Source organism: Podarcis pityusensis (genome assembly GCF_964106645.2).
Source record: "Podarcis pityusensis genome assembly, chromosome: 6".
NCBI lineage: Eukaryota > Metazoa > Chordata > Lepidosauria > Squamata > Lacertidae > Podarcis > Podarcis pityusensis.
The window spans coordinates 85,220,282-85,233,593 of record NC_138030.1 but is presented as its reverse complement, the minus strand read 5'-3'; the positions used below and the strand labels follow the sequence as shown (position 1 = coordinate 85,233,593).

General features: G+C 46.8%; 1 protein-coding gene across 6 annotated transcripts in view; it reads right to left on the bottom strand.

The window, feature by feature from the left end:
• Positions 1 to 12,029, bottom strand: part of LOC308480524 (carboxyl-terminal PDZ ligand of neuronal nitric oxide synthase protein-like) — a 132,382-nt gene extending 120,353 nt beyond the window's left edge. For 4 of the 6 annotated variants that reach the window (XR_013988118.1, XR_013988119.1, XR_013988120.1 and 1 more), the window contains exon 1: positions 11,832 to 12,028. Coding sequence is in view for 3 of the 6 variants with exons in the window: in XM_081012176.1 (XP_080868302.1) it covers positions 11,832 to 11,954 (123 nt within the window). In the remaining 3 variants the exon portion in view is untranslated. Of the gene's footprint in view, positions 1 to 11,831 lie in introns of all 6 variants that reach the window. The other 2 variants (XM_081012175.1, XM_081012173.1) reach the window with 2 other exon arrangements.
• Positions 12,030 to 13,312: the final 1,283 nt, after the last annotated feature.

The window sequence follows — 13,312 nt, the reverse complement described above, 5'->3', positions numbered from 1 at the left end:
ATCATATATTTCTTCCAGTAGAATATTTGTTTTATTAAGCAGGCACACCACAACTTCTGAAAACATTGTTGCGCTTTCCCACAGTTATTTGTAGCAACTGTCAAATCCTTGGCATTAGTTACAGTTTCAAAGGCTCCCCCTAGGGAGAAGACTTATATTTGTTTTTGCTACATTTCCAAGATACTTGAAATACTTTATCCATATATATTCCTTTAAAATGCGAAAGGGAACAATAAAGTCACCAAGATTCACTTCTTTTAGCTATCTGTCACACACAGTTATCTTGATAAATTCACGTCAGTCCTGACTTCCCTGCTCCAGGATCAGGACGAAAATAACTTCCTTTTACTGCTTCAAGTAGTCCAAAAAAATATTCCCAATTTAAAATGTTGGAATCCACTCTTTTAAAAGCAATTTTCAAAGCTCTAGTGTAAATTGCCTTTGCTTTGTTCTATTTACAAAAGAACGGAAGGGTGACTTCCTGTTTAGCCCTTCCCGCTCCGTACCAAATTCAATAGATTTTTCCTTTCCTTTTTTATAGTCCAATTCTGTCCTTTTCCCAAATCTTCATTTACTGTCCCAATTTGTTCAAATTCTAAGTACTCACAGGTATTTGTTTTAAAGTCCGAATTGTCCAGGAAAAAAGGCAGCGCTCTCCAGCAACAGCTACGCGGCTTCACTCCACAAAAGAAGCAGACGACTCGCAGCACAGCGCCACTTCCCCGCTCTGTTCCGGAGCCCGTTGCCGGGTTCCTTTGCAGATTGGGGGGGCGCAAACAGTGCCCGCCGAGTCCCAGGGTCACAGGCTTCACCCGCCTGTGGTTTAAAGGGTCCCCGCTGCGCCGAAGCGGTGTTAGACCCGATTTCTGTGGAGCAGTTTCCCTCCGAGTTAGAGGGATTCCGCCATTGCCGTTGGCGCCACCTCCGGAAGTCCTCTTTAACAACATTTGATTCAGAATTTTTTTTTTTCTTCTTGTTTTCCTCCTCTAAAAACTAGGTGCGTCTTATGGCCGGGTGCGTCTTGTAGAGCGAAAAATGCGGTATATAGCTGGCGGGAGCGCAGCTTCCCTCCCAAACCTCTGCATCTGCTAAAGATAGTCCTGTTCCCGGTCTGTTGTCCGTCTCCTGCTTTCTGGTGAAAGGCGGCGCACAGCCTTCCTGGGCTGCCTTCTCGGGCGCCCTGACACCGGAGAGCATGTCCGCCAGCACATTTTCCTGCTTGATCGCCACCACCACGCCGGGGATCAGGGCAGTGGGAGAGGCAGAGGACATTTTCCACCACCCCCTCCCTTGTTCTGGAGTTGCCCAGGGGGTGGCGCCGGAGGGATCTTTGCACCACGGCGCTGGATATGCTTAAGACGGCCCTGGACATCACCCACCTGTTAAAGCCCTTTTATATCAGAAGAAAATCCTGACTGACAGCTGCTTTAGATATGTTCAAGGGGGAGGCATTACTCTTTGTTGTTGTTGTTGTTTTTAAATAGTATTTATTAAGGTTTTAAGTTTACAAAAAGGCAAAAGAAAACAGAAAAAACACCAAATTAAACAATAGCAAAACAACACATCACAATAAAAAACAGAAAAATAAAAACACTTAAAAACAACAAAAAGAAAAAAAGACAAATCGAACCTTCCCATAACTTATCTTTCAATTGCTTGTTTCCCTGACCTCCTCACACCTCCCTTTTTTGTATTCTAAGTCAATTATCCATTTCAGCAAATCCTTTCCCTCTCTTCAAAATTCTTATCCTGAAAATTTATCTTGATCTTAATATAGGTTTACTTTCCCTCTTTTCACCAATTAACAGTCTATTTTTCTTAAATCTTTGATACATTTTTGCTAAAGTCACATAGATTCATTTACTCTTTGAACCTCCCTTCCCTTCAAAACAAACAAACTGATATATAATGAACTGAAAAAAATATTTACAATAACTTTTTCTATTAAAAAAAACCCCATGAGGCCTTTCCTTTAGGAATTTTAGGTGCCGAAATGCCAAGGGAGCAGAAAAGACTATTTATGTATGTGATCACGGCTGCACGGATGTTATTGGCCCAGAGATGGAAAGAAGATAAAGTCCCTACCAGAGAAGAAAGGCAGATCAAATTGATGGATTATGCCAAAATGGGGAAAATTCATAATTTATCTTAAAGACCATTGTAAACAGTTAAAATCGTTTGTAGGGTTGGAATATGACTTGCAGTTTAATGGTGAATTTTGGATACAATGGAGAGATAAAAGAATTGGATTATTATAAAAGATACAGGAGGAAATGATTAACAATAGGACCCACAAAGGGGAGCAAGGAAGTCCAGGAGATTCTTCGGAATCTTGTTTTTTATGTTGTATGTTGGATATGTGGTTGTAAAATTATAATCTGAAAAACCAAATAAATAAACATAATGAAATAGTAAGCATTTAAAAAACCTACCCAATACAGGGCAAATGTCTCCTAAAGTCTCTATCTTATCTCCTTGACTTGAAGGTCACATAACTCCAGACCCTACAACATTTCACCGATGAAAACTGGCATGTTCTAAGGAAAAGCGGGACATTCCGGGATCAAATCAGAAACTGGGATGGCTTCTGTAAATCTGGGACTGTCCCTGGAAAATAGGGGCACTTGGAGGGTCTGTACTGGGCCCTTGTAGTCCTCTTTCACCCTCCTCCTCAATTGCTTGGGGAGAAAAGGCTTTCATGGTTGGGGGAATCATTTTCCCATTCTTTCATAGCATTTCCGAGTCCCTGTGACCACCTATGTCTAAACCACCCCAGTAACTTCTCCTTTCTGGAAAACTTCCTCAAGTCAGATGATTTCACAACCTCCTGGGGAGCCAGTTCTGGTTCTAAACTCCCCTTTCAGGTTCCTCGTACTTAATTCAAAATCGTACTCCCTGCAATTTGAAAAACAGGAATGCTTTACAATTATAGTCCCAAATGCAGATTAGCACCAATCTTGCATTGAGCAGCTGAAGGAACAGACTGGAAGGCATTTGGGTCCAGCGCTAAACATCGTGGAAGAGGCAAGGAGATGCACAAGGGAACTGTCACCTATCTTATCTCCATCTCAACCAAAGCAAGCTCCTTGAACTCTCTCCTTGCCAACCACTAACTGCTGCGCACTTAGGCCGACACCCTAAATTGCCTACTCTTTAACTTTCAGAATATCTTAATCAGGGCTCGTGCATGGAGAAAAGGCATATGCATGGGGGTGGGCAGTTATGGGATGGAATGGCCGAGAAAATATGCACAAGGCAATGCTGCAGAATTTTTAACCACCTTTCTTTAACTCTACCTAAACACATACATGTCCAAACAGTTCATCATCTCACACGCAAACTTCAATCTGAGTAGACCTGTTACCCAGAATTACAATTCGCTGAGAGGAGCTGGATGGATCACAGTCCAGTCCTATAAAGAGTTGGTGTTCTTCAGCGCAATGATTCCACTAGGTTTAGTTGTGTCTAACTCTTCATGTGAATAGGTTTTGGGTTTTTTGTTTCTTAAAAGAAGTACTATGTCCTAAGAGCTAGGTAGTAAGAATCTAGGGGACGCGGGTGGCGCTGTGGTGTAAACCACTGAGCCTTGGGCTTGCCCATCAGAAGGTCAGCAGTTCGAATCCCCAAGACAGAGTGAGCTCCCGTTGCTCAGTCCCAGCTCCTGCCAACCTAGCAGTTCGAAAGCATATCAAAGTGCAAGTAGATAAATAGGTACCGCTCCAGCGGGAAGGTAAACAGCGTTTCCGTGCGCTGCTCTGGTTTGCCAGAAGCAGCTTAGTCATGCTGGGCACATGACCCAGAAAAACTGTCTGCGGACAAACGCCAGCTCCCTTGGCCAGTAAAGCGAGATGAGCGCCGCAACCCCGGAGTTGTTCGTGACTGGACTTAACTGTCTGGGGTCCCTTTACCTTTACCTTTAGTAAGAATTCAGCCCTGCATTAGCAACGATGGGGAAAACATCATCTGCTGAATTTCTGCCCGTCCTAAGAGTATTGCTTCCAAAAATTCTCATAATTATTATTTACAAATGTTAATAGAGAATATTCTTTAAATATCTGATGTGCATAGTTCATGCTCAGTAATATTTTACTTCAGTAGTTGGTAAAGGTAAAGGTAAAGGGACCCCTGACCATTAGGTCCAGTCGTAACCGACTCTGGGGTTGGGGCGCTCATCTCGCTTTACAGGCCGAGGGAGCCGGCGTTTGTCCACAGACAGCTTTCCGGGTCATGTGGCCAGCAGGACTAAACCGCTTCTGGCGCAACAGAAACCAGAGCGCACGGAAATGCAGGAGCTGGGACAGAGCAACGGGAGCTCACCCCGTCACGGGGATTCAAACCGCCAACCTTCTGATCGGCAAGCCCAAGAGGCTCCGTGGTTTAGACCACAACGCCACCCATGTCCTGGTTGCAAAATAAAACATGTAGAACTGTCGGAAGGTATTTAAAAAGCCAGAGCAGGAGTAATGTGGTCCTGGGAATGCATGCCATTTATAATATGAAAACGCCATCTTCTTCTGCTGCCAAATTAGTCCTCCTGGCAGAATAAAACCCTCTCTCCCCACGCCCAAAGCTCAGTCTTCCTATGAAAGGAATCTTCACATGTCTCTTCGCACAGACTTCTCCCAGCTCAGCTCTTTGCATAGACTTCTCTCCCTCTCCTCCGTTGTTTGAACAGCACATGCAACTTTGCTTGTCCTGACACCTAAACAGAGAGCTGGCATTTGCCCACCTGCCTGCCACCACCCCGCTCTCCTTTGTGAACTTTTTGTTGTTGTTGTTTCCGACATGAAATGAATTGCTCCACAATCCAAAACCAGAGGAAATGGGATTTAGAGAGAGTAGTAATTAACTCACCCCAAACTGGGTGGAGGAACCTGCTGCCAAAATATTTCAGCAAAGAGTTTTTACGGAGTGTAGCGGTTGTACAACGTGGGTGGCAGATCTGTGGCCTTTTGGGCGTCATTGGGCTCCAACGTACATCAGCCCCAGCCAGCCAGCCTGGGCAGCCATTGGGGGAGATCTGGGGGGAACCCGATATCCCCATGGCGGGCAGAGTTTGCCACCGCTGTGAAAAGTTGTCTTATACACAGATGGCATGAAGATGATGCTTTGTTTATGAACATCCAGTTGCGGAGTTTTACAGTGGTACCTCGGGTTAAGAATTTAATTCGTTCCGGAGGTCCATTCTTAACCTGAAACTGTTCTTAACCACTTTAGCTAATGGGGCCTCCCACTGCCGCCGCACGATTTCTGTTCTCATCCTGAAGCAAAGTTCTTAACCCGAGGTACTATTTCTGGGTTAGTGAAGTCTGTAACCTGAAGCGTCTGTAACCCGAGGTACCACTGTACTGGCTCTGTGCCCAGTAGGAACTGATGACAAGTTGGGCTTAGGTCTGGAAAGCACAGCTTCAGGCCTGACCTATCTCAGGCGAGACCTTGGGCAAGTCACCCTCCTTCGATCAAATTAGCCCAGATATTATAGGAAAACTAGTGATGCATTTCTAGCTATTCCCCCCAGAGTCAGGGTTCCCAGATCACTGGGAAAGACTGTGTCGAGGTTGGAGCTTCTCCAAGTTTCTTGTCTCGCTTTTGTACTCCTCCCAGGGCTACAAGACCCAATACCGACCCTCCATCGTGTTCCACCTCAGGCAAGATGGGCATTCATGCTCTCACCTTCATCGTTCCCAATGCTAGATAATGGCAGAAGGCGGGTGGGGAATAATGAGAGGTCAGTGCAGTTGTCCAGCTCTAAAAGCACAGTCTTACTGCTACCCCATGGGTCAAAAGGCCAGCTGGCTAGCCCCTAGCTTGATCGTCTCCTTCCAACCGTCACGCTGCGAAGATCCTCCGACCTCTGGTGCGACATAAATCAGTGACCCAAGTCTGCTGACATGGACACAGTTTATTTCGCAGAGCAAAACTGAGCAATGAAAGAGGCTTGAGCCATATGAAGACATTCTTAACAAACTACGGATTTATTAAACTTAAATCAAGACAAAGAAACATGTCGTCTCTCTTTGCCGTCCTTCCGAGAGAGAAGCAAAAGCAAAAGCAACACAATGGATGTTCCGCTTATGCCAGCAAACAGTGCTGGAATGTAAACAGACATGTGACGTGAAATAGTTCCACGTCTGAACCAAAAGGTGGAATGGAATCTCGAACAGGAATCTGGCCCCCTCGAACAGGAATCTGGCCCCCTCTGGCACAACAGAACAGCCTGCTTGCAAACACCAATACTTTGGGCTCTTTCAGAATTAAAGCAGCGGGAGAGGGAATAAGGTAAAGGTAAGGTAAAGGACCCCTGGATGGTTAAGTCCAGTCAAATGAGACTATGGGGTTGCTGCGCTCATCTCGCTTTCAGGCCAAGGGAGCCAACGTTTGTCCGCAGACAGCTTTCTGGGTCATGTGGCCAGCAGGACTAAACCGCTTCTGGCGCAATGGGACACCGTGATGGAAACCAGAGTGCACGGAAACGCCGTTCACCTTCCCACCGCAGCGGTACCTATTTATCTACGTGCGCTGGCGTGCTTTTGAACTGGTAGGTTGGCAGGAGCTGGGACAGAGCAAGGGGAGCTCACCCTGTTGCGGGGATTCGAATCGCCAACCTTCTGATCGGCAAGCCCAAGAGGCTTAGTGGTTGAGACCACAGCGCATTGCTAAATCACCAACAAAGGTTATCAGAAGGATGCAGAAAGATTACTCAAAAACATTTCTGGGAAAACCCACCATTTGGAAACATCGATATCAGAGGAACTTTGTATATCAAGCTATGGAAATACTGAATGCTAAATATGTCAGCAAGGCTAACGTGTGTAACTGTGGAGAGGCGGAAGAACTGAACCTGCCAAGAAGAACTGAACCTTCTGAAGAAATTCAAGGGCAAGCAGTGCAAATTCAGAAGATGGCCTAAAATGCCAGCACTTTGGAACTGCCCACCTTAAGAGTTGCAATACCCTTTTAAAGCCATTTACACATTATATTTTTTCAGTACAGCTCAGCATCTCCATGCTTTGCACTTGACATCATGCATCCTGAGCATTAACACATATACACACAGAGAAGAGCAACATCTCTGATGTTCCTTTAATGGTGTCCGTCAACCACACACTCAGTCACATATCACCCGGAGAACATCTGGATCTGGTCGTGTTTTGCACCCACCACTGTCCTGTCCACTTCATTCTAGCAATGGGAAGCAATATCTTAACTGATGGCTACAGTCCTCAAATAAGGCTAGCTGTTGGGACAACCATCTCCCCAGCTGACAAGAAGATTCAGCATTTCATTGATTTGATTCTATAGCAGGGCTTCTGTCCCCAGTCCGTCTGTCCCCATTTCACTCACAAAATTGGCAGGAAATAACTGCATGCTGGAATATCAGCCCAAAATTCATCACACGGCTTGAGGCATGAAAACCTTGCCAAATTGCAGTGCAAAACTCCCGTTATTTTCCAGGTTAACAATACTGCAAACTGATTTTTCCTCCCCGGAAGCAGTTTAACATGGAAATGAGTGCTAAACTCCCACTAGATTTCTAGAAGTGGCTTTTATGTCACGGGAAAGATGGCATGAAACGTATTCAAAAAATCAGGTAAGGAAACATCAGAAAAGTGAATGCAGTCTAGTCAGAAGGGAGTCCCATTAAAATTCCAAGCTTGGGAAACGATGCGACGAGATGTGTGGAACTAAATTCTGCTTGCCCCATGGAAGGTGAGAGGCGCCGACTGAAGTAAACATACGAAATACTGCTGCAAGTGAGAACATTACATTATGGAGAGTTGGGAAAAGTCAAAACCATTTTGTTGTTCCAGTGAATTTAATTCCTTAACAATAATCAACATGTGAAAATCTGCCCAACTCTTATTTTATTGATTCATTCATTTATTTTATTTTACCTCTTATCCAAGGCTCACAGGGCAGTTTTCAATATAAAAACACAAAATTGCATAACATAGTAACAAACAAAAATAATAAAAAACCCCACAGTATTTAACTCTAACTAAATATCCATCATAAACAAACAAACAAAAACCTAGTCTGCCCGCCCCAACATATCTGTGTGATTCATCTGTGCTCAAGAAAGAGCTAAGTTCTTGCCTGGTTACCAAGGCAATTCTTATTTGTCCTAAGCAACCACGAAAGCAACTATTTGCAAGTCTGCTAGTGCTTTAAAGTTCATCATAACCCATGTTGCCAGCTTACGAAAATAAAAATTAAAAAATGAAGACAAGGCCCCATATAGCCAGAAGTGACGGGGTCACACGTGCAAATTCATGATGATAGCAGAGAGCAATAATGACATTCTATAATGTTTTAATGACATGTTTGTTAATTGCTTTGATGCACATGTAAAATGAATAAATTAATAAAAGAGCGACAACATTCAGAACTAGTCAGGGCTGGGCGATGTCAGAACCCTGCCTCACAACTACACAAAGAAGGAACGGGGGATTGGTGAACAGGTGGAAATGTGCCTAACCCGATGCTTTTTTAAAAAAAGAAGAAAATAATCACTGCATGCAATTTAAGAGGGGAGAAATGATTATGGGAGACAAACAACAGTCTAATGTTTAGAGGGCAACAGAATACCTGTCCAAATGCATAATAAGGCATCGTTCATGAATATTACTTACTTTTATCCAACATGGAAATGTAGCACTAAGTTGGATAACACACAGGATGGAACATACATAAGCATGAACGGACATGTGGGTACCAATTGCTGGTGTGGACTTTTTAGTGATTCTGTGTCGGTGCAGGTTACAAAACTCCCAGAGTCTGTTTGCTACAATAGGTAAATGTAAAGGGACCCCTGACCATTAGGTCCAGTAGTGACCGACTCTGGGGTTGCGGCGCTCATCTCGCTTTATTGGCCGAAGGAGCTGGCGTACAGCTTCCAGGTCATGCGGCCAGCATGACTAAGCCGCTTCTGGCGAACCAGAGCAGCGCATGGAAACGCCATTTACCGTATTTTTTGCACCATAACACTCACTTTTTTCCTCCTAGAAAGTAAGGGGAAATGTCTGTGCGTGTTATGGAGGGTATGCCTATGGGTGGCATGCCTACGGATTTTCCTCCTCTAAAAACTGTGTGCGTGTTATGGTCGGGTGCGTGTTATAGAGCGAAAAATACGGTACCTTCCCGCTGGAGCGGTACCTATTTATCTACTTGCACTTTGAGGTGCTTTCGAACTGCTAGGTTGGCAGGAGCAGGGACCAAACAACGGGAGCTCACCCCGTCACCGGGATTCAAACCGCCAACCTTCTGATCGGCAAGTCCTGGGCTCTGTGGTTTAACCCACAGCACCACCCGCCTCCCTGTTGTTTGCTGCAATACGTCGCCTAATTTGATTTATTGATTTATTTAATGCATGCTGCTTTGCAAAACCAAGTGTCTTTCCAAAGCAGATCACAATATTCCTTCCCTGGACGCTCAAATTTCCTCTTACTTGCCCATTTTGTTCCACTCCTACACTTACTCACATGGGTAAGCTGTCTCCCTACGGAGCCCCACACCAGATGGTCTGCTGCTCTATCCATGAGTCCAACCTATTCCCACACTCCCCTCCCTGGCACTGCTAAGATGCAATGCCTGCTTCTGTCTTCCGTTGCTTCCGGCCATTGCTTGCCTTGTGATAAGGCAGAATTCAGCAGCCAGGTTGCTCACCAGAGCAAGACGGTTTGAACATATTACACCAATCCTGGTCCGACTGCACTGGATACCAATTCATTTCCGGGCCCAATTCAAAGTGCTGGTTTTGACCTATAAAACCTTAAACAGTTCAGGACCACAATACCTCAAGGACTGCCTCTTTCCATATGAAGCTACCCAGACCCTGAGATCATCTTCTGAGGCCCTCCTTCGTGTGCCTCCTCCTTGAGAGGTTCGGAGGGTGGCAACACGAGAACGGGGCCTTTTCTGCAGTGGCTCCCCATCTGTGGAATGCTCTCCCCAGGGAGGTTCGCCTGACGCCTTCATTAGACACCTTTAGGCACCAGCCAAACACATTCCTTTTTAAACAGGCCTTTGGTTGACCCTATTGACATCCTATGCCCTTTAAAAAATTTTTTGGGGGGGGGGGTATTGGATAGTTGTTTTTATTATGTATTTTGTGGTTTTATATCTTGATTTTATTCTGCGAACCGCCCTGAGACTCCCAGGTATAGGGCGGTATATAAATTCAATAAATAATGATAATAGTAAGGCCAGTGCAGCGTGCTTTAGAGGCGGAATGAGCAACAGGTTGTTGTCATCGTTTTTGTTGTCATTTAGGTTGTTGTCATTGTTTTGAGCAATGGGTGATCAACATAACGCAGTCAGGGTACATTATGAGGCTGTGCCAAAGTATGTGGCAGAGAGAAAGCTTTCTGGCTGAGGTGAAGGATGAAGCAGGACAGGGGTTGCTGGGGGACGACACATTTTAAAAATGCAATTTCAACAGCACTATGTCACCCAATCGTCTTCCAAAGCAACTACTCTATTCCGAACTTAAAAATGGAAAGCGTAATGCTGGTGGCCAACAAAAGAGGTTTAAAGACTCTCTCAAGGCAAATCTAAAAAAATGTAGTATAAACACTGACAACTGGGAAGCACTGGCCGGTGAGCGCTCCAATTGGAGAACAGCCTTTACCAAAGGTGTCATGGGCTTTGAAGACACTTGAACTCAGGACGCAAGGGAGAAACGTGCTAGGAGGAAGGCACACTTGGCAAATCCACACCGTGATCAACTCCCGCCCGGAAACCAATGTCCCCACTGTGGAAGGACGTGTGGATCCAGAATTGGCCTCCACAGTCCCTTTTGGACTCATTGTTAAAACCGTGTTTATAGAAAACAATCTTACTTTTCTACGAGTGATCGCCAAAGAAGAAGAAGAAGATGTCACCCCTTTCTCCCTCAGCTCCGGTGGCATCCCACATTCCCCCCCCCCGCACCACCTTTCTCCCCCCCAAATCACACCCACCCACCCACCCTTTCTCTCCATCGCTCTGACTGACCAAGGACTGGAAAGCAAAGCGAGTTTCAACTTCGTCCTTCAACTCTATGCACTTTTAAAAGGGGAGGGGAGAAGCAAAAGCCACCCCCCAAGATGAAGGGGGCAGTGCCTGCAGGTGCCATGGCAGCGACCCCAGCACAAAGCTGGCACCAGCAACCTGAGATGCCCAGCCGCCTTTGCCCAGGGTCTCCCCTCCTGATTCAGAGCAAGCCAAGAGCGGAGAGGGCAGGTGGGTAAGCGCTGCCCTGTTTCTCTCCTGGCAGGGAGGGGAAGAAGAGGGCACACCTGCCTGCTTGGCAAACAAGAGACAAAGGGCACCTGCTCCCGTGCCACTCCGGGACTTGGAGATCCCAGCAGGCTATTGCTATTAATAACTGTATTATAAATTGGTATATTTGAGGTTATTATTGGAGATCCCAGCAAAGGGCATCAGGAAGGGGCACCCAGGAAAGCCAGCTTGCTCGGTGCCCACTCCCTGGGCAGACCTCGTGCCCTTTGCGCGGGGCACAAGCAGACTCGGAACCACCTCCTCGCCTTGGCACGGGCGAGCCTTGCGAGACAACAGGACCCCCCCCCCTCCAAAGCGCTCTTTCCTTCGACTCGAACCGGGCTGGCCCCTACACTCCCTTCTCCCCCGTCGAGGCTGGCATCCAGATGCGGGGCAAGGGTGCTCTGGAGCACGTGCAGAGCGCACCACCTCATCCCAAGGAACAGATGAGGCCAATTGCCCTCCCCACCAAGCACCGCTGGGAGAAGCGCTCCCGAGCGCGCGCCTCGGAAAGGAGAGGCTTTCTGTACGCGCTCAGGAGCCCTCTCGTCCTCTCGCTGGGCGCCTACCTTGGCCTCGAAGGCGATGCCGTGCTGGAAGGCGTCGTCGTTGTGCAGCGGGACGCGCAGGTCGTGCCGGTCGTCCACCAGGCTGTAGCGGGTCTTGGCCGACGGGGAGGCCCCGACGGGCATCGCGGGGAGGAGGGCGGCGGGAAGGCGCAGGCGGACGGGCGATCGCGCTGTGCTGGCGCTCCCTCGGTCCGGCGGCGGCGGCGGCCCCTCGGCCTCAACCCGGGGAGGCGGGCCCCGGGACGGCACCGCCCCGAGGAAGCTCCGGTCGGGAGAGCGCACGCCGCCGCCGCCGCTTCCCGGCATGCGCCGCCCGCGAAGGAGGAGCCGCGCGGCCGGGCGCGCTTCCTCTCCGTCCGGACCACCCTCTCTCCGTCCCGGGGGTCGGAAAAGCGATAGGACCCCCCAAGGTGGCTTCCGTGTAGCAGGAAAAGCCGTCGAGTCGGCGGCTCCGGCGCAAAGGGAGAAGCCGGGCGGTACCTGGGGGGGGGGGGGCGGCGCCGGCTTGAAACTGGACTGGGAATTCTAGCCTAAATTATATAGAAATTTATTCATGTATGCGACTGCAGCGGCAAGAATGCTACTTGCCCGAAAATGGAAAGAAGCAAAGGGAGAATGGATTAAAAAATACTTATGGAATATGCAGAGATGGCGAAACTTGCCGGAAGACTAAGAAATCAAGATGAACTTTTTATAGAAGAATGGAAATGGTTCCTTGAATAAATTGCAAACGGATAAAAACGTTGGCAGGATTGTTGCAATAGCCTGCAGAGTAGAGAATTAAATGAGTAAAGTAAATTAATTTGGATATGCAGCAGTTATTAAAAAATAAACTGAAGGAACCGCAGAAAGAGGGGGAAGGAAGTCAGCCCTTGCAGAAGAGGACACAATTTGCACAAATCTGCATACAGTATGCTTAGTGTCAGATGCAAAGTGATGTCCTTTTTTTTGGCAGGTGGAGTGGTCGGCCGCAAACTATGCAGTATAAAATGTCTGAGAGAGGAAAAAACAAGTGAAGCTTCCCCCCATTTCTGGTCCAATAACACCCGCACAGCCGTGGTTGCATACATAAATAGTCTTTTCTGCTCCCTTGGGATATCGGCACCTAGAATTCCTAAAAGGAAGGTTTCTTTTTTTAAAGCAAAGGTTATGTTAAATATTTTTTTCAACTCATTATATATCATTTCCCAAAATTCTTTTACTACCTTACATTTCCACCACATATGATAAAAGGTGCCTTCTTTTCCCTTACATTTCCAGTGTACATTTGACCCCGTTTTATACATTTTTGTATACATTTTATACATTTTTGCTAATTGACTAGCAAAAGTTAAATACCAACGGTCAGTGCTTTCCCCCCCTAAAAAAAAAATGTTTAGGGGTACTCTCTTTTCCTACTCCTATTGAAATACTGCCCCTCAATGAGGCCAGACTTAGATTCACAAAATGTTTAGGGGTATGCGTACCCCTGCATATGCCCC